The sequence below is a fragment of the Nannospalax galili genome, unplaced genomic scaffold (assembly GCF_000622305.1).
Source record: "Nannospalax galili isolate Female #2095 unplaced genomic scaffold, S.galili_v1.0 scaffold342, whole genome shotgun sequence".
Taxonomy (NCBI): domain Eukaryota; kingdom Metazoa; phylum Chordata; class Mammalia; order Rodentia; family Spalacidae; genus Nannospalax; species Nannospalax galili.
In genome coordinates this window covers 1233202-1252199 of record NW_008349359.1, presented here as the reverse complement: position 1 = coordinate 1252199, position 18998 = coordinate 1233202, and the positions used below count along the sequence as shown (strand labels likewise).

The 18998-nt window shown below is 48.2% G+C and overlaps 1 protein-coding gene across 3 annotated transcripts in view; it reads left to right on the top strand.

Moving 5' to 3' along the window:
* The window catches only part of Rpap1 (RNA polymerase II associated protein 1), a 31791-nt gene extending 15961 nt beyond the window's left edge, over nt 1-15830 (top strand). For all 3 annotated transcript variants that reach the window (XM_008846799.2, XM_029570231.1, XM_029570233.1), the window contains 19 exons: nt 1495-1674; nt 2850-2965; nt 3243-3341; nt 4275-4376; nt 4992-5159; nt 5444-5626; nt 5744-5878; nt 6114-6284; nt 7294-7451; nt 7854-8012; nt 8160-8361; nt 8896-9005; nt 9250-9445; nt 9641-9793; nt 9994-10133; nt 11253-12009; nt 14854-15030; nt 15165-15224; nt 15319-15830. In XM_008846799.2, the coding sequence (XP_008845021.1) occupies nt 1495-1674; nt 2850-2965; nt 3243-3341; nt 4275-4376; nt 4992-5159; nt 5444-5626; nt 5744-5878; nt 6114-6284; nt 7294-7451; nt 7854-8012; nt 8160-8361; nt 8896-9005; nt 9250-9445; nt 9641-9793; nt 9994-10133; nt 11253-12009; nt 14854-15030; nt 15165-15224; nt 15319-15468 (3416 nt within the window). In that variant the 3' untranslated portion in view covers nt 15469-15830. The remainder of the gene's footprint in view (nt 1-1494; nt 1675-2849; nt 2966-3242; nt 3342-4274; nt 4377-4991; nt 5160-5443; nt 5627-5743; nt 5879-6113; nt 6285-7293; nt 7452-7853; nt 8013-8159; nt 8362-8895; nt 9006-9249; nt 9446-9640; nt 9794-9993; nt 10134-11252; nt 12010-14853; nt 15031-15164; nt 15225-15318) is intronic.
* The last annotated feature ends 3168 nt before the right edge of the window (nt 15831-18998 follow it).

The following is an 18998-nucleotide window of genomic DNA, read 5'->3' as shown; positions in this document are numbered from 1 at the left end:
TATATATAGTGACACTGGAGATTGATGAGCAATGTGCTGAATACTTGAATGCATTCTTGTGTTCTGTTGAACTATTCCTGTACTCCTATAAGGGAGAGGTATTAACTTTATTTTACTTATGAGAAAAGCAGGCTCACTGTTCATGGTGGTGCATACCTTTAATCCCAGCACTTGGAAAGTAGAGGAAGGAGGATCAGGAGTTCATGCCTGGCTCAATGGGCACTTTGAAGCCAGCCTGGCTATATGTGACCCTGTCTCAAAAAAAGATAAAACCTGAGGCTGGCAAGATAGCTCAGTGGATAAAGCCTTACTGTACAAGGCTAATGACCTGAGTTTGATCTCCAGAACCCATGTAAAGTGAGTGGAAGGAGAAAATCAATTCCACTAAATTGTCCTGTGACCTCCGTACATGTGCCATGGCACATACACCACCCTCTAACCCAGTAATAAATTAAAACAAAAAGCCTGAGGCTTAGCACTTTAAGAAATTCTCAGGGGCTGGAGAGATGACTCAGTGGTTAAGAGCACTGACTGCTCTGGCAGAGGACCCAAGTTTGGTTCCCAGCACCCATATGGCCAACAACTACCTATAACTCCAGTTCCAGGGGATCTAATGCCCTTTTCTGGCCTCCATGGGCATTGCACACATGTGGTACACTTTATGTACAAGCAGGAAAAGCACTCATACATATTCAAAATAAATAAATAAATAAATCATTAAAAAAAAAAAAAAGAAATTCTCTCTAGGTTATACTGTTGGTAAGGGGGAGCAGGGGGTGTCAGTGCTGCAGTTTGAACCCAGGCAAAGTGCTCTAGTTCTATGGATTGATTTAAACGCAAATAGGCTTAAATATAAGCTTTAGTGTTTCTCTCTGGTCTAGCTACCCCTGCTCTTACCCTCTGTTGTGTATTACTGCACTGCCTGGTGTAGTTCACACTGGTTTTATTCCAGCCATGCTTCATCCTCTAGTGTAACCACAGTGTGTTCTGTTATGTATGTGAAAATGTGCCAGAGCACAACTCTCTCCTAGTTTTTGCTCACCAAAATGCTGGACACCTAGTCTTGTTCCTCACTACATATCTAATGCTTACATAATTTGTATTCAATTTTAGTAAGTGTGTACAAACTGAGAGATGAAGGAAGTGCTTCTGAATTGCTTTCCCTTCAGCTCTGGTCAACGTTCAATTTCATTTTTCCCACAGCCATTTCGGATTTCTGACGTGGTGGCAAAGCAGAAATTAAGCATAGGAACCTGAGCCAGGGCACTATGAAGGGCAGAGGACAAGGGGGATGGTCATGCCCCAGGGGCCACACAAGTGTACGTGGGCCAGGGGCATTAAAGGGCCACAGAAGAGTTGCAGGGGCTTAGGCCAGGGCTGGGAAGCAGTTTATCTTGTCCTTGGCATGCAGAGGCAGGCTTTCAGCAGGTATCAAACATGGAGGAGACGTGGGAGTTCCCACCTTTGCTCACCCTCTTCCACCCATGCTTCTAGACCCCAGCTTGGTTGCCTTCTTGAGGTCTCACAGCCATACCCGTAAGCAAGCAGGAGCAAAGGCCACCAAGGAGCAAAGGCCAGGAGGACCCTCATTTCCTGTCACCAAAGAAGACCCTATCATGTCAGCTTCTACCAGTGAACCTGGGAAGGAGAACAGGCCAGAGCCAGGAGCACCAGGTTTGGAGGAGAGGGACCATCTTTTGGGGAAGAAAAGTTAAAAAAAAGTGGGCCAGCAAGATGGCTGAGAGTAAACACACTTGCTGCCAAGCCTGATGACCTAAGTTCAATCTTTGGAATGCACATGGTGGAAGGAGAAAACCAACTACTGCAAACAATGATCTGACTTCCACCTGCCAAATAAATAGATGTTAAAAAAAAAAAAAAAAAAAAAGTAAAGCAAAGTGTCCCTTTTCCTTGGCCTGGCTGATTGGGAAGAGAGGAAGTTCTCTGCCCTTGGATTTGGACTGTTAATCCTCATTAGTGCCTTTAAATTGGCTCAAATAGGCCTCATTTGCTGATACACATCTTCCTGAACATGCTTCCTGTTTTGTTGTCCTGTTACTGCTCACTCTCCACCTCTCATGGTAAGAGGCAGCAGGGTGCGATGGTCAATCGAAGGCTCCTCCCTGGACAGACTGACCATCTTCCTGCCTTTGCTGTAATTGCCCAGCTCTCAATTGCTTCATCCCTCTTCTCTCAGTGTTGGTGGGAGATAGCAGGTTCAGGGTGAGGGGAGAGAAGAGCCTGACCAAGGTCTGTGGACATGCCAGACCAGAAGCAGAGGCCAGTGGAAGCACTCATTTCCCAGAAACTAGATTATTCCATTAGAGATTAACAAAAGAAGAAATTGAATTACCACGGCCAGGAACCTCCTGCTCCCAGAGGAGTTCTGGTCCTACCGGGCAGACAGTCGGGTGGGGGTGAAGAAGTAGGAGTATGTTGTAGGGTGTTCCCACATCTTGCCCCACTGGAGAAGCATAGTTGCCTACTCCACTTTGTTACCACTCCCTTGCTCCTTTAAAGGACTGGTACTGGAGAGGGACTGCTGTGCCTTCCTTGGCATGTGTAATCCTGTCTTCCTTTCTTCCTCCTCTTTGTTCCTTTTCTCCTCCCAACAAATCTTTGGAGTCAAAAAGGGCCTAGAGCCAGGACTGTGTGTGTCTGCTGTAGCTAAGACATTCACCCCATTCCTAGGAGTTCCAGCCCCAAAACCATGCCATTTAGCCATAACAGGGTAGAGGCAGCTGGTCTTTGGCAGACGGGCTATGGCAGCTGCTGTCTGCCAGCTGGAACCCCTGTGGACTAGTGAACTGAGTGCCTTGGAGAATGCTCTCATGCTTCTGTCTCCCCAGCACTGGCACTGCCTGTGGCTCCCCACAAAGAATGGCTTCATATGGACACTGTTGAGCTGGAGAAGCTACACTGGATGCAGGACCTGCCTCCGCTCCGGCGGCAGCAGACACAGGAGGTGAGGGGTTCCAGCCAGCCTAGCAGGTCTACATAGGGGAGGGTGGAATGGGGCTGCTGCTCTTATACCCAGAACTGGGCACTTCTCTTCCCCTAGGCCTGAGTGGTAGCTTTTTCTTGCTCTCACCCTTCTCTCCCATCACTTTGCCTGACCCTAAGGCTACTTGAACCTCATTCCCAGTCAGAGGTGGAGTCACGATGGAAGTCCAAAGAGATTAAAGGTGAGTATGAGCAAACTGCTGCTGCCCCCAGCCTGGTCTTCCTTGTCTTTCCATTAGAGAATGCAAGCCCGATTCAGCCTTCAGGGAGAGCTCCTGGCCCCTGATGTGGACCTGCCCACCCATCTGGGCTTGCACCACCATGGAGAGGAGGCAGAGGTGAGGCATGGGACCCAAGGAGGACTAGGCAGGTGGTTTTGGTTTTTGGTTTTTGTTTTCTTTTTTTTTAATAACTATACAGAAAAGGACCTCTGGTCAGTTGCCTTTGACCTTTGATGTGCCCTGTTGTAGTTTGGAGCCTTGCTGTCATTCAGTTCCTTCCTTCCTTCCTTCCTTTCTTCTTTTTGAGGCAGTGTCCCACTGTGGACTGCTAGCTAGACTTGAACTCACAGAGATCTGCCTGTCTCTGAGATTAAAGTGTGCACCTCTATACCTGGCTATCCTTAAGTTTCTTAGAGTCAAAATCCTGCTCCTCTCCATCTCACATTCTAGTCTATTCTAGAACTTGCCAGTCTACTTCTGTCACCTCCCATGATAGTCCATAGACCATAGTCTTACCCCTGGTACTTACTCAACAGCCTTACATGCTCTCCTTCAGGCCATTCTATCCTGATTTCCCTGGCTTAACTCAAGGCATCTCTTACCTCAGATAGTTTCTCAGCTTCCCTCTATTCATAGAATAAGATCCTAGCTCCTGAGCTTGGCAGGACAGTCCATCTAGTCAATGCTGACCCTCTAGCCCACCTCCTTTACTCCTGCTGCACCATTCTGCTGGTGCCTCCTCAAGGCACCCCTGTTCTCATAGTCCTCCAGGATGCCAAGGAACGCTTGTACCCCTGCTCCATGCTGGGCCATGGAAGCTGTATCCATCCACTAAGACCAGTTTCCTTAGCCATACCTGTCCTCTGTTTGCAAATTCAACATCAATTACTATATCCAGTTTCCCTTATGCGGTGATTATTGTGTACGTGTCATTGATTGGCATGAGGCTCCAAGGAAAACAGGGACAGGATATCCCTTGCTAACCTTGTCTTTTACTTGACACCTTCCTGGGTATTTGTTTTAACTTCTGGTTTTCTGTCCCTGCCCCAGAGAGCAGGGTATTCTTTACAGGAGCTGTTCCACTTGACTCGTAGTCAGGTGTCCCAGCAGAGAGCACTAGCACTGTGTGTGCTATCCCAGATCATTGGCAGGGTAAGTGGACTATTGGTCTGCTCCTGCCCAGCCTCATCACACACCCCCTGACCTTCCCCACTCTTTTCCTGTGTTTTTTTGTTTCTTTATTTTTTGTTGTTTTGGGGGGTTTTTTGGTCTTTTTGAGACAGGGTCTCCCTGTAGCCCCAGCTGGCCTGGAGCTCACTGTGTAGACCAGGCTGGCCTTGAACTCATAGAGATCCACTTGCCTCTGCCTCCCGAGTGCTGAGATTAAAGGCATGTGCCCCCACGCCCAGCCTTCTTTTCCTGTTTTGTTTTTTTTTTAAAGATTTTATTTTATTTGTGTGTGTGTACTGCCTGCATATATACAAGTGCACCACATGAGTGCAGTGCCTGCAGAAGCCGGAGGAGGGAGTTGGATTTCCCTAACACTGAAGTTAGAAATAGTAGTCAGCTGTCACATGGGTGCTGGAAATGGAACCCCATCCTCTGCAAGAGCAACCTGTGCTCTTACTGTTGAGCCATGTCTCCAGCCTCTCTTTTCCTTCTTTCTATGGGTCAGATCAGGAACAATATAAATGCATTGTCATGGGTCAGCAAAGGCTCTATATAACATCTGCATCTTCAGCAATGTTTTATCTTCCTGCCCCCAAGGCCCAGGCTGGTGAATTTGGGGACCGGTTAGTGGGTAGTGTCTTACGGCTCCTCTTGGATGCTGGTTTCCTCTTCTTGCTGCGCTTCTCCCTGGATGACAGGGTGGATGGGGTCATCGCAGCAGCTGTCCGGGCTCTTCGCACTCTGCTAGTTGCTCCTGGAGATGAGGTATGTCAAGGATGGAAATGGGGTTTGGAGGTAGCAGGACTCCTCAAGCTGGCATGCCCATTGCCAAGGCTTTGCAGGCAGACAGAATGGAGAAAGGGATGGCAGGTGTTACCCCTTTCTCCTAAAGGCCACAAAGCCTAAGAGCCTTGTCTCTCTGCTCTGTGTGTGTGTATGTATGTATCTATCTTGTCTGTGTGTGTCTGTATGGGGAACAGGGTTTCTCTACCCATGGATCCATACTGCCTTTCTGTCTCTTCCCACCTCTGCCCTCTGTCCTCTGGCAGGAGCTCCTTGACAGCACCTTCTCATGGTATCATGGAGCTTCGGTGTTCCCTCTGAGGCCCATCCAGGAAGACAAGGAAGACGGGGGTGAGGACGAGGAACCCGCAACAGAAAAGGCAAAAAAGAAGAGCTCTGAGGAAGGAAGCAAGCCTCCACCTGACCTAGCTAGACATGATGTCATCAAGGTAGAGGGCAGCTTTTTTCCCATTTCTGACCTATAGGGCAGGTTTGTTAGGCAGGAGGGGTCATCAAGGCCTGGACCTCTGCCTCATGTGACAGTGGGTTTCTATCTCTGACCTCAGGGTCTCCTGGCTACCAACCTGCTTCCTCGGCTACGCTATGTGCTGGAGGTAACCTGTCCAGGACCTTCTGTGGTCCTTGACATTTTGGCTGTGCTCATACGCCTGGCCCGGCATTCCCTGGAGTCAGCCATGAGGGTAAGGACAGGAGGATGGTTAAGGTACAGGCCCATGGGCCCTTTTTCTTGTTTTGTTTTGTGGTGGTTGTTGTTGCTGCTGCTGCTGCTGTTGTTATTTTGAGACAGGATCTCAGGCTGGCCTTTAACTTGTAGAAATCTTCCTTCCTTAGCCTCCCAAATACTGAGATTATAGGCATAAGATGATGGTACTGTCATGATCCTCCCTACCTCCCTTATTGTCTTGTCTCGCATAGATCTTGGAGTGTCCTCGGCTAATAGAGACCATAGTTCGAGAGTTCCTGCCTACCAGCTGGTCCCCCATGGTTGTGGGGCCTACTTCTAGTCTACACAAAGTGCCTTATGCTGCAGCCATGAAACTGCTTAGAGTCCTGGCTTCAACTGGGAGGAATATTGCTGCCCGGCTGGTGAGCAGGACCAAGGGCAAGAGATGGAAGGCACAAGTTAGGGCTGGGTTGGGCTGAATTAGATGCTAAGCATGACCTCTGAACTCTCGGTAACTACCCCCATGCCATCTACCTCTTCCTTTCTGGTCCAGTTGCTTAGAATTCAACAGAAACCTGAGGGCAGAAGCCTGGTTATCTAGACCTTAGACTTCTGGTCTCATGATGTGGGGAGGGTTCACGGACCCCAACCATGATCCAGAGTTGCATGCAGACAGGCACTCATCACCTGTAGCCAAGTAGAAAGGGTACGAGCCGGGTATGGTGGCGCACGCCTTTAATCCCAGCACTCAGAAGGCAGAGGCAGAGGCAGGCGGATCTCTGAGTTCAAGGCCAGCCTGGTCTACATAGTGAGTTCCAGGACAGCTGGGGCTACAGGAAGACCCAGTCTCAAAAAGACCAGAAAAAAAAAAGAAGAGGGCTGGTGAGATTATTCAGCAGGTAATTACACTTGCTGTCCATCTTGATGACCTGAGTTCAGTCCCTGGGACTCACATGGTAGAAAGAAAGAATCAACTCCTGCAATTGTCCCCTGACTTTGCATGCTATGGCAGCGAGCTGCCCCCTCTCAATGTTATAAAAGTGTGGGGGGGGGGGCTTTAGAGATGGCTCAATGGGTTAAGAGCACTGACTGTTCTTGCAAGACCCGGGTTCAATTCCCAGCATTCACATGGTGGCTAACAACTGCCTGTAACTCCAGTTCCAGGGGATCTGACACCTTCTTCTGACCTCCGAGAGCACTGCACAACATGGGTACACTTACACAAATGCAGGCAATTCATTCATACACAGAAAAAATAAAAATAATTTTTTTAAAAAAAGTTGGGGAGAGGGAGTGAATTTTCACCTCTGCCCAGGGATATGATCTTGTGGTGTCACAGAGACCTGGAACAGGACCAGGTAGAGCCCATTTCCAAGTGAGGGAACCTGACACCAGCTAATTCTGATCCCTACACTTTTTGCTCATCTCCAGATGAGTGGCTTTGATATCAGGAGCCGCCTATGTCGCTTCATAGCTGAGGCGCCTCAAGAACTAGCCTTGCCTACAGAGGAAGCAGAGACACTGAGCACGGAGGCCTTTCGTCTATGGGCTGTGGCTGCCTTCTATGGTCAGGGTGGTGACCTTTACAGGTGAGGAGAGGTAGGAGATAGGCTTCCTTGTAAAGTCTTCCAGTTCTGTAGTGGGTCTGACTTGATGATTCAGACTTGTTCAAGTTTAAAGGGAAAACGCAAACAATGGAGAGGGGATTCTACTGGATATGCAATTGCCTGGGATTCAGGACCAGCTAGGGAGGAGAGGCGCACACATTGTTAACTGCATTTTGTGGCTAATGCATTAGTATCTTGGTGAAACCAGATGTCAATTCCCTTTGGGGGGCATCCTTCTGCTTTTTTTAGAACCTGGCCTTTTAAGTGTCCTAGTCCTGTGCCCCTCTCCCTTGTTACCCTCTTTCACCAGATTGCAGATTCTTCCTTGTGTCCTCATCTTGATCCCTCTTCATACAGTGAAGGTCAGTCATTGCTTTTCCCCAGGGAGCTGTATCCAGTGCTTATACAGGCCTTGCAGGCACTGCCGACAGAACTTGGCGCCTGTCCTCTACACCCACTGTCCATGCAGCGGATGGCTTCACTGCTCACTCTTCTCACCAAGCTGACCCTGGCAGCAGGCAGCACCCACCCTGAACCTATCAGGTAGGCTAGCTCCGAGTCTGCCAGCAGGCATGTCCAGCAGCAACCCCAGGACAGGCAGGAATGCTTCTCCACGGGGAGCAAGTGGCTGGAGCTTTAGGGAAGTGAGGCAGCCACGTTTTCACTTTTGCCCTTCTGGCACTCCTGCAGTCGCTCTTCTGAGGCCCATGTGTTGGCCACCACTTCCTCAATCACCTGGACGCAGGTGTCTGGACTTCAGCCACTGGTGGAGACGTGTCTAAGGCAGACTTTAAAGTTGCTGCCCAGACCTGACATATGGAATGCCCTAGGCCCAGTGCCCAGTGCCTGCTTGCTGTTCTTGGGTGCCTACTACCAGACTTGGAGCCAGCAGGTGAGTGCAGCCTACCTGACTCCCTCCATCTTTGCCCCGCAACTTGCTCTCATTCTGTCTCCACCTCTCCACTCCTGCCTTCCTTGTCCCACCTTTTCATATTCTCCCCTCCCCGCCACCTGCTTTATGTGGCTTTGGGTGTGGGTACAGATGTGATACTAAGAGTGGAACCCAGGGCCTCACACATGCTCAGCAGTTGCTCCACTACTGAGTTCTACCCTGAGCCCTATCCTCACCTTTAACTCCTACCTATCCTCTTCCTACTTCCATTATCCACTGGAACTTTCAGGGAACCATGTTGATGGGGACCAGAGATCCAAAGCAGTAGCTCAGCCTTGGTGCTTCCTCTTCATGCACCCCTAGACATTGTACACTAGGGCAAACTCAGGGCTGGCTCTCCTTCTGAAGAATCTGTCTGCAGAAGTTGCTAAACAGATTCTGTGAGGCGCTTGGCATGATGGGACTGACCAGGGTATATAGGACCAGGAAAATATATCTTGACCCATCAGCTCAGTGAGCCCCTTGGTCCTGCAGCCAAGCTTGTGCCCGGAGGACTGGCTTCAGGACATGGAGCACCTGTCAGAGGAGTTGTTACTGCCACTGCTGAGTCAGCCCTCTCTGGGAAGTTTGTGGGATTCCCTTAGGTATGTTCTGTGTGGGCAGCTGGGGGCATGTGTGGAAGAGGCAGTTCCTCTCCTATGGGACTCTGGGTCTAGTTCCCTGATGCACTCCAGGATGTGGCCCCTCAGAGATTTGAAGGAAACCTGAATCTCTGATAGGCAGCAACTCTGAGGGGCTCTGAGGAATGTAGACACTGATCTGCACAGCCAGGTCCCTACTCAGACCCATCAGGCCAGAGGCCTGTCAGCTTTTCCATTCCTCCTGCAGGCACTGCTCCCCTGTCTGCAATCCACTGACCTGTGCTCCAACTCCTGAGGCTCTCCCCAGCCTGGTGTCACTGGGCTGTGCAGGAGGCTGTCCCCCTCTCAGTGTGGCTGGCACAGCCTCACCCTTCCCATTCCTCACTGCCCTCCTCTCTCTTGTCAACATTCTGGTCCGGATTCACAAGGGGCTTTGTGGACAGGTAAGCTGGATACCTGCTTAGAAACCAGGCAGGGGGATAAAATGGCAAAAGTTCGAAAATGGGAGGGGTATATCCAGAAGAAGGACGGCCTCTTGCCCGCACTCATTTTTCTGAGTGGCTGGGAGGTGGCAGCTACCCAGGGAACCCCAAAACATCAGAGTTGATTTCTAGGTATGAATTAACTTGATTCCTCAGATGGCTGCTGTGTTGGCTGCCCCAGGACTCCAGAACTACTTTTTCCAGTGTGTGGCTCCCAGGCCTGCCCCACAGTTCACACCCTTCTCTGCCTGGGCCCTGCGCCATGAGCACCACCTGCAGTACCTGGCACTCTCCCTGGCCCAGAAAGTGGTGAGTCCCTGTCTGCAGTCAGCCCCTATCCAGTTTTCCTCCTGCCTCTCAGTCACCTGAGCTGCTTCTGCCAGGCCATGCAGTTCCTACGGTAGTCCATATGCACTGGGTCGTCTTCCACCTTCTCTATGTCTTCTTCCTCACTGTTCTCTGCTTTGTATCCTCCCTGCACTAACTAATGCCCTGTCTTTCCTCCACAGGCAACATCTCAGCCAGAGCCAGCCACCAATGCCCTCTACCACTCTATGGCCTTGGCCCTACTGAGCCGGCTACTTCCTGGAAGTGAGTACCTTGCCCAAGAGCTACTGCTGAGCTGTGTGTTCCGGCTGGAGTTCCTCCCGTAAGTCCATGGATTTCAGCAATCAGATATTCAACTCTCTTGGATGCTTCTGAGTTTGTTAACCAAGCAGCAGCATCTTGGAGCCAGAAAAACTAGACTTGATTTTCTATCATGTATTAAACTTAACCTGCTATTTCCTTAGTAAAGTGAAGATGAGGCCACTCATCTCCATCCCACCCGGGGATGATTGTGAGACTTTAGTATGACTGTGTGTCTAAAGAACAGTACTTACATAAGCTAGGGATATAGTTCAGCAATAGAAAAACTGCCTAGCATGAGTGAGACCTAATTCAAGAGGGTACCCTAGTATGGTGATGCACACTTGTAATCCCAGCTCTTGGGAGGTGGTAGCAAGCATGTCAACAGGTCAAAACCAGTCTTCTCTATTTATGAAGTTTGAGACTATCCTGGGCTACATGAGAATGAAACTGGATTTTGTTGTTGTTATTGTTGTTGTAAGGATCTAGGTGTGGTGGCACACCTGTAATCCCAGCACTCTGGAGGCAGAGGCAGGAGATTCAGGAGTTGAAGGATAACCCCATTCACATAGTAAGTTTGATATGACCCTGTGCTACATGAAACTGTCTCAAAAACAAAAAAAAAGTCTATGCATATAGTCTTTACTATATGGGGCCCTGTCCAGAATACAGAATACCCTTAGGTACTTATCCGTATTTTAAGTGTTTTACCTGGGCCACAAGGTAGATACTGTTGCAGTCGCTGGTTTACAGCCAGAAATCCAATGCAGAAGTTTAGATGAACTTGCACTCTTGCACTGTGGTGGCTGGTTCCAGCATCCTTTTTTTTTTCTCTTTTTGAGACAGGTTTCCCTATAGCCACAGCTGACCTGGAACTAACTATGTAGACCAGGCTGGCCTCAAACTCACAGAGATCTGCCTGCCTCTGCCTCCCAAGTGCTGGGTTTAAAGATGTGCACCACCATACCCAGCTTCAGCATCTGTTCTCTTAACTGCTATGTAACATGGTGTGAGAAGTGGGCAGGGGAGCAAAAAGGAGCAGGATTGAATTAGGAGCATCTGAGAAGCCCTAGAGAGCTGGTATGGCCTTCTGGGTGCTGTGGTTCCAGCTCTCATTCTTGGCTTTTGGGTCCTGTTACAGGGAAAAAGCATTAGGGGGTCCAGAGGCAGCTGACTTCTCCGATGGACTGTCCCTCAGGAACAGTGCGGACCCTCACTGTGGACGAGGGGCTCTCCTACTTCAGGCATGCCAGGACCTCCCCAGCATCCGCAGCTGCTACCTGACCCACTGTTCACCAGCGAGAGCCAGCCTGCTGGCCTCCCAGGCTTTATACCGTTGGGAGCTTCTGCGAGTCCCAAGCTTGCTACTCCCTGTGCCTAAGGAGCCATTGCTGCCCACTGACTGGCCCTTCCAGCCACTGATTCATCTCTACCACCAGGCTTCAGACACTCCCTCTGGACTACCTCCCACTGACACTGTGGGCACTGCCATGCGGGCCCTACAGTGGGTGCTACTTTTAGAGAGCTGGCGCCCAGAGGCCCTCTGGGCTGTACCTCCTGCTGCCCGGCTGGCCCGGCTTATGTGTGTGTTCCTGGTGGACAGTGAGCTATTCCGAGAGACCCCCATACAGCATCTGGTTGCAGCTCTTGTAGCCCGGATCTGTCAGCCTCAAGTCCTGCCAAGCCTGAACCTGGACTGCCCACTTCCTGGCCTAACATCTTTTCCTGACCTCTATGCTAGCTTCTTAGACCATTTTGAAGCTGTCTCTTTTGGGGACCACCTGTTTGGGGCTCTGGTCCTCCTTCCCCTACAACGTCGATTTAGTGTGACCTTGCGCCTTGCCCTCTTTGGGGAGCATGTGGGAGCCTTGCGGGCTCTTGGCCTGCCTCTGACCCAGGTACTTTCTCAACCCAGCAGGGCCTGCCAAGGACCTGAGCAGTGGGGAGCTTTGGTGGGCCTCAGATTCCTCACCTTACCTCTTGGGGGCTTTTAGGGTATTAGGAGTGTGGTACAGAATGAGAAGGGTTTGCCATAGTATCTGGCATATAGTTAAATATTCATATTATTAACAAAGTATGGCTTCTTGTTTGTAACTACTATACAGTCTAGCTAAAAGATTTGCTAAAAACTATACTTCTGAGTTACTTGGGTTCTAAGTATGTTAAGTCAGGACTTAGAGAAGGGAAAGATCAGAGTGCACTGCCCATAAGGAAAACGTGTTGTGGAGGAAATACTGATCTGGCACTGAAGGTTGGGTAGAATTTGAATTGTTTGCTGGTCTTGGTGGCACACACCTTTAATCCCAGCAGAGGCAGGTGGATCTCTGTGAGGTCGATTTCCAGGCCAGGGAGACCCTGTCTCCAAAAAAAAAAAAAATTGAATTGTTCAAGCGATATGAGTGCCAGATGTTCCTGGTGAAAGGAACATAGGTGAAAGCTCAGAGGCAAGAAGGATCATAATGGTGCTGCAGAGAGAGAGGTTTCTGTGGAAAGCTTATCGGAAACAAGGCAAAGTCCTAAAGGATGATCAGGCTGAAGAGTTAAAATCATAAATTGTCAAGGGAGATAGGCCTATAATCCCATTCTCTCAGGAGCTAAGGTAGGAGAATTGCAATTTCAAGGCCACTGTGGGCTGTTTAAAGCAGGCCAATCTAGGGTACAGAGCCAGACACACACAAAATATGGGATGAGGATGGGCTGGGAATGTAGCCCAGTTGATAGCGAGCCCTGGGTTTGATCCCTAATACCACATAAACAGAGTAGGTAACACACACTTAGGATGCTGAGACAGGAGGATTATGAAGAGTTCCAGGCTGGCCTGGGTTACAAAGTAAAACCCTGTCTTTAAACACACATCCACACAAAACACAAAAAGAAAACAGAATAAAACTATTTTAACACATAAATGCATCATGTATAAATATATTTGTATATAAAAAGTACTAAAAAGGGAAATATATTTTTAGGAATTAAAAAGAACATAACTGTTGCAGGGCTGAGAATATATGTAGTTCAGTATTAGAGCACTGTGAGCATGTGCAAGACCATAGGTTCCATTCCATACTCAGCAAGAGAGTGGGGTGGGGTGGGAATGAATGAACTTGAGATATAAACAGAGGATGATCAGGAGTTCTAAGCTATCCTTAGCTACATAGTGAATTTTAAACCATCCAGGAATAAGACCCTGCCTTAGAAAAGAAAAAGAAAAGAATATTATGTTGGGACTGGGGAGATGGCTCAGCAGGTAAGTGAACTTGCTGTATAAGTATGAGGACTTGAGTTCAAATCCCCAGCACCCATGAAAAAAGCCAGGCCATGTGCACTAGTAACCCCAACACCATGGAGAGTAGAGACAGGATCACAGGGGCTTACCGGCTGCCAGCCTAGCTCCTGGTTCAGTGAAAGACCCTGCCTCAGAGGAGTATGCCAGAAAATGATAGAACAGAATAACTGATAACCTCTGGTCTCAGCACCTGCAGGTATGCATGCTCATGCACACATGTGCATATACTACGTGCACACCAATACACACCTGAGTATACTCAAGAATTACAGACATGTTCCTCCACTTCCATCTTACTGGTTGGCAACTGTTTTCTTTACACACATACACATACACACACACACATATGTTAATTTTTTTAAAGATTTTTTTTTTTTTTACAGGACTGGAGAGATAGCTCAGGGATTAAGAGCACTGACTGCTCTTGCAAAAGACCCAGGTTCAGTTCCCAGCACCCACATGGAGGCTAACAACTGTCTGTAACTCCAGCTCCAGGGGATCTGACATCCTTCTGACTTCCTCTGATATTGCATGACATGGGTATAGTTACACAAATGCAGACAAAACACTCATACACATAAATCAAAAAAAAATTTTTAAGATTTTTTTACTATTTTATGTGTATGACAATTTGCTGGCGTGTATATATTTGCATCATGTGCATGCCTGGTGCCTATGGCTGGGAGTTGAACCTTGGTCCTCTGCAAGAGTAGCAAATGTTCTTAACAAGGTTGAGCCATCTCTAACCCTATATATACATACATACATACATATATTAATATTTTATTTATTTATTTATTTGGTATTCTTGAAACAGGGTCTCCCTGCATCCCCAGCTGCCCTGGAACTCACTATGTAGACCAGGCTAGCCTTGAACTCATAGAGATCCGCCTGTCTCTGCCTCCCAAGTGCTGGGATTAAAGGAATATTTTATTATTTTTATTTTATATGTATGAATGTCTTGCCTGCATGTTTGTAAGTGCACCTATGTTGTGCAATGCCCACAGAGGTGAGAAGAAGACCTTGGATCCCCTGGAACTGTAGTTATGGATGGTTGTTAGGCACCATGTGGGTGCTGGGAATCAAGCCTGGGTCCTCTAGAAGAGCAGCTAGTGCTCTTTACTGCTGAGCTATCATATATTTTTATAAAACAAATTACTGCATAGAATTTTTCACTTAACATTACATAATAAGTATTTCTCATCATTAAATACCAAAAAAATCAATACCCTTTTTTGTGTGATGCTGGAAATTAACCCAGGGCCTCATGCATGCTAAGCAAGTACTCTGCCTCTAAGCTGTGCCCCAGCACTGCCCTTTGGGCTTTAGCTTTCATCCATGTGTTAGAGAAGGATGGGAGTCTTTTAAGACCTGATCTCTGCCCTCATGATTTGTTTTTATGTGTCCATTGATGCATATGTTCACTCTCCTCCTCAGTATATCATTTCCCCCACCACAGTTGCCTGTGCCCTTGGAATGCTACACAGGACCTCCTGAAGACAACCTGGCCCTTCTTCAGCTCTACTTCCGAGCCCTGGTTACTGGTGCTCTCTGTCCACGTTGGTGCCCTGTGCTCTACGCTGTGGCAGTGGCTCATGTCAATAGCTTCATCTTCTCCCAGGACCCAAAGAGCTCAGTAAGTTACATCCCTATCTTCAGAGGGAAGGATAGAAGGGACTGAGTTGCATTTGGGCCAACTGGGAGGAGGAGAGGGTTAAGCAGTCGGACCAGTCCTTGGCTTAGTGCCACCTCTCCCTGTTTTGCTCCTAGGATGAGGTGAAGACTGCCCGAAGGAATATGCTGCAGAAAACTTGGCTGCTGGCAGATGAGGTAGGATTGGAGTCATTAGGAGGGTAGGAGATAAGGTTTAAGGGACAGAACCTCAACCGACTCTCACTATCCATTTCATAAAATTTCTTTTCAGGGTCTGCGGCAGCACCTCCTCCACTATAAGCTTCCCAATTCCAGCTTCCCAGAGGGGTTTGAGCTGTATTCCCAGTTACCTCCCCTGAGGCAGCATTACCTCCAGACACTGCCCTCAGGTGTGCTCCAGAATGGAGTATCCAAGACCTAGGACAGTTGCCACCATCCAGAGATGGATACATTCTCCTGGGGCTTGCCAGTGGATGTCTGTTCATACAGAAGGGCTTCTGTCACTGGGAAAGCAGGGGACAGGAACCCAGGGCTGCCTTCCTGAGAATATACTGTTTGAGCCTGTTTTAGAACAGAACATGTCTGCTATTAGAACTTGATACTGGAGCTCTGGGTCTGGGGCCTCTGAGGGTCTGTACTAGGAGTGAAGGGTGGCTTAGCTATTCAGTCCCTCTGGGGACAAATCAGTCTAAGTAGACCTCACCTACCTCCAGTCCTCACCCAGGCCAGGGGATACGAATGCTATGCTGTGCATTGAAATAAATACTTTTCTAGTCTGGCTGATCTGGACTGGTTTTACTCATGTTTAGAGTTGGTATCAAGGGAGAGAGGGGTGGGGAAGAATCACAATGGGAGGTAAAAACAGTCTAGGGGACTAGAGAAATGACTCAGCAGTTCAGAGCACTTGCAGAGGACCCAGGTTCAGTTCCCAGCATCCACATAGCACCACACAACCTTCTTTAACTCCAGTTCCAAGGGATCCAATGCCTTCTGGCTTCTTCAAGCAGCTGGCACATATGGTGTACTTACATACATGCAGGCAAACACCCATATACATAAAGTAAAATTAAGTAAATCTATAAGAAAAAAGAAACTCTACATCTGGAGACAGCAAGCGTAAGGATCCTGGAAGTTTCTGAGTGCTGGCAGCAATGCTCTTGGGAGTGGGAGTGCTTCTGGAAGGACTCTGCAGTCTAGTAGAAGTACAGGTGCCAATGAGGCCAAAAATCAATCTGCTGCAGTAGCTGTCCTATATCACCATTCCACTTAGGCTCTCCTCGGTAGGACAAGGACTGGGAGAAATCAAAGTATAAGCTATGTCTTTATTTTATTAATCAATTTTATTTTATTTATTTGGAGACAGGGTGTCCCTGTAGTCCCAGCTGGAACTCACTAGGTAGACCCAGGTTGGCCTCGTTTCACAGAAATCTCCCTTCCCCAACCTCCTGAGTGCTGGAATCAAATCAAAGGTGTGCACCACCACACCTGGCTTTATTTATTTATTTTAAGACTTATTTATAGATTGGTGTGGTGGTGCAAGCCTTTAATCCCAGCATTCGGGAGGCAGAGGCAGGTGGATCTCTGTGAGTTCAAGGTCACCCTTGTCTACAAAGCAAGCTCCAGGTCAGCTGGGGATACAGGGAGACCTTGTCTCAAAAAAAGACCAAAATAAAAAAGTACCAATCAAAATGTATAATGTTAACTGGGTGTTGTGGCTAACACTTTTAGTCCCAGCACTCAGGAGGCAGAGGCAGGCAAACCTCTGTGAGTTCAAGGCCAGCCTGGTCTCCATAGTAAATCCAGGCCAGCTGGGGCTACAGGGAGACCCTGTCTGAAAAAGATCTAAAATATATATATACACTGTTATGTGTAGGAGAAAAGAAAGCAAAAAGATATAAAAGACTGAATTTTTCTCTGTGCAGGGCCATGCTTTAGATAATTATCTCAGGGACTAAACTGGTACAATATACAGCTTCCCGCTGGGCCTTGGAGTCCTGTTTTTTTGTTAGGTGTTGGGAGTTTGTTCAGAAATTGGAAATGGTGAATTGCACCTCCTTTGTCACTGGAGTGCCAGTTTCCATGGAGTGCTGGGAGTGGTAACTCACCTGGGTATCAATGGACTACTTGATCCATAGAAGACTCACACTTCTGGTGTGCCACAGGAAAAGACCTTGGTAGCACAGTGGACCTGATGGGCACAGGAATCAGTTCAGGGAAGTACTCATCAGTTCTAGTAAAAATCTGTCAATTTGGTTTTGGTTTTCCTTGCCAGTGAGCAGAAAGAAGGCTTGATCACCCTTCAAAGTTTTGTAACTGCCAAGTACTAGCAGGGGAAAGAGACAGAAATGAAGTTTCATAGTGATTTCTAGAGACTAGGCACTGGGAGGAGGTTGGAGGTATGTGTGTGTATGTGAATGAGACAGATAACAAGAGAGTTGTGACTCAACAACCTTATACCTTGTTCACTGTGAAATAGAGGCTGGCCTGGTCTTCTACATAGTGAGTTCTAATTCAAAAAGACTGTCTTCTACTGCTAGTGGAGTATTCAGGGCACCTCCAACAGGAGACTCCATGTCAAGGCTGAAACCAACAGGGAAGCAGACAAGGAAGCACCTCAAAGTTGGGGTGGAATCAATGCACTTGCTCTCACCAGGAGGGCCATTGGAAAACAAGCAAATGACCTCAGCAGCTGCAGAACGAGAGAATGCTCCTATGGTCTGTCAAGGTCAGAGGGAGAAGTCAGGTGATCCAAGGGTAGCACCAACCTGGACAGAAGGAATGTAGGGTCCCAGAGGATGAGGGCATGGGCCTAGCCACCATGGAGAACTAGGAGGAAGATTAGTACACACCAGGCTCCATTTTGTTGGGCTCTTAGAGGCCTATGAACCAAATGACAGTAGGAGACCAGCCTGTGGACTTTATGGTAGATACCAGGGCTACATATTCAGTGGTGAGCCAGCCTGTGTGTACCCCCTACAATTCTACCATTGTGGGGGCCATAGGTAACAGAGCCCATCACCCCTTTTTGCTGTTCAGATAGTGTAATCTAGGAGACCACAAGGTAATTCATGAATTCCTATATCACCCTGAGTGCCCTGTGCCTTTATTGGGATGATGTTTGCTGGGAAAGCTATAGACCCAAATAACTTTCAACTTACAAGAACAAGCTACTCTAACCCTAGGAAAATTTGAGGCAAAAATCCTGACTCTTAGTGTCCCTCGAGAAGAGGAATGGCACCTCTTTACCCTTAGAGAGAAGCCACTGCTGGGGCCAGAACTTCCCTTTAAGGTTCCTGGGGTGTGGGCTGAAGACAGTCCCCCAGAGCTGGCCTGAAACACACCCCCAATAATAGTGGAATTAAAGCCAAGGGCCAAGCCCACCTGTTAAAGCATGGAACGTTCTAACCTTGCCAGTTACCTTGGAACACACCTCTCCTACTGGTATAAAAGCCACAGACAATTATCAGCTGGTCCAGCTGAACAGAAAATCAGGCCACTGTCTCTAAACACTCAGTTATTCCCAACCCTTACACACTCTTGGGTCTCATCCCTGCTGGGGCCACTTTCTTTACATGTTTAGATGTAAAGATGTTGCCTTCTGTATCCGCTTGCCCCCCCCCCGGCCCCCGAGTTAGCTGATCTTTGATTTCCAATCGGAAAATCCTGAAAATGGTGACAAGGGTCAGTTGACATGGAGATTTCCTCAGGGTTCTAACCCCCCAACCACTTTTGGCACCGCTCTGGCCACTGTTCTGAAAGTTTTGCCAGCAGACCAGCATATGTAGAAGACCCACTACTGACTGGCACAGCAAAGGAGTCTTTATAAAATCAAGTCTGTGGCTACAATTAGCATTATCACTCAGACTTTAAGTAGCTAAACCACTAGTCATAAACTGTGTTCAGGTGTTTCATATTAAACAGAGACCTCCATCTTTAACTTATTTTAATCTA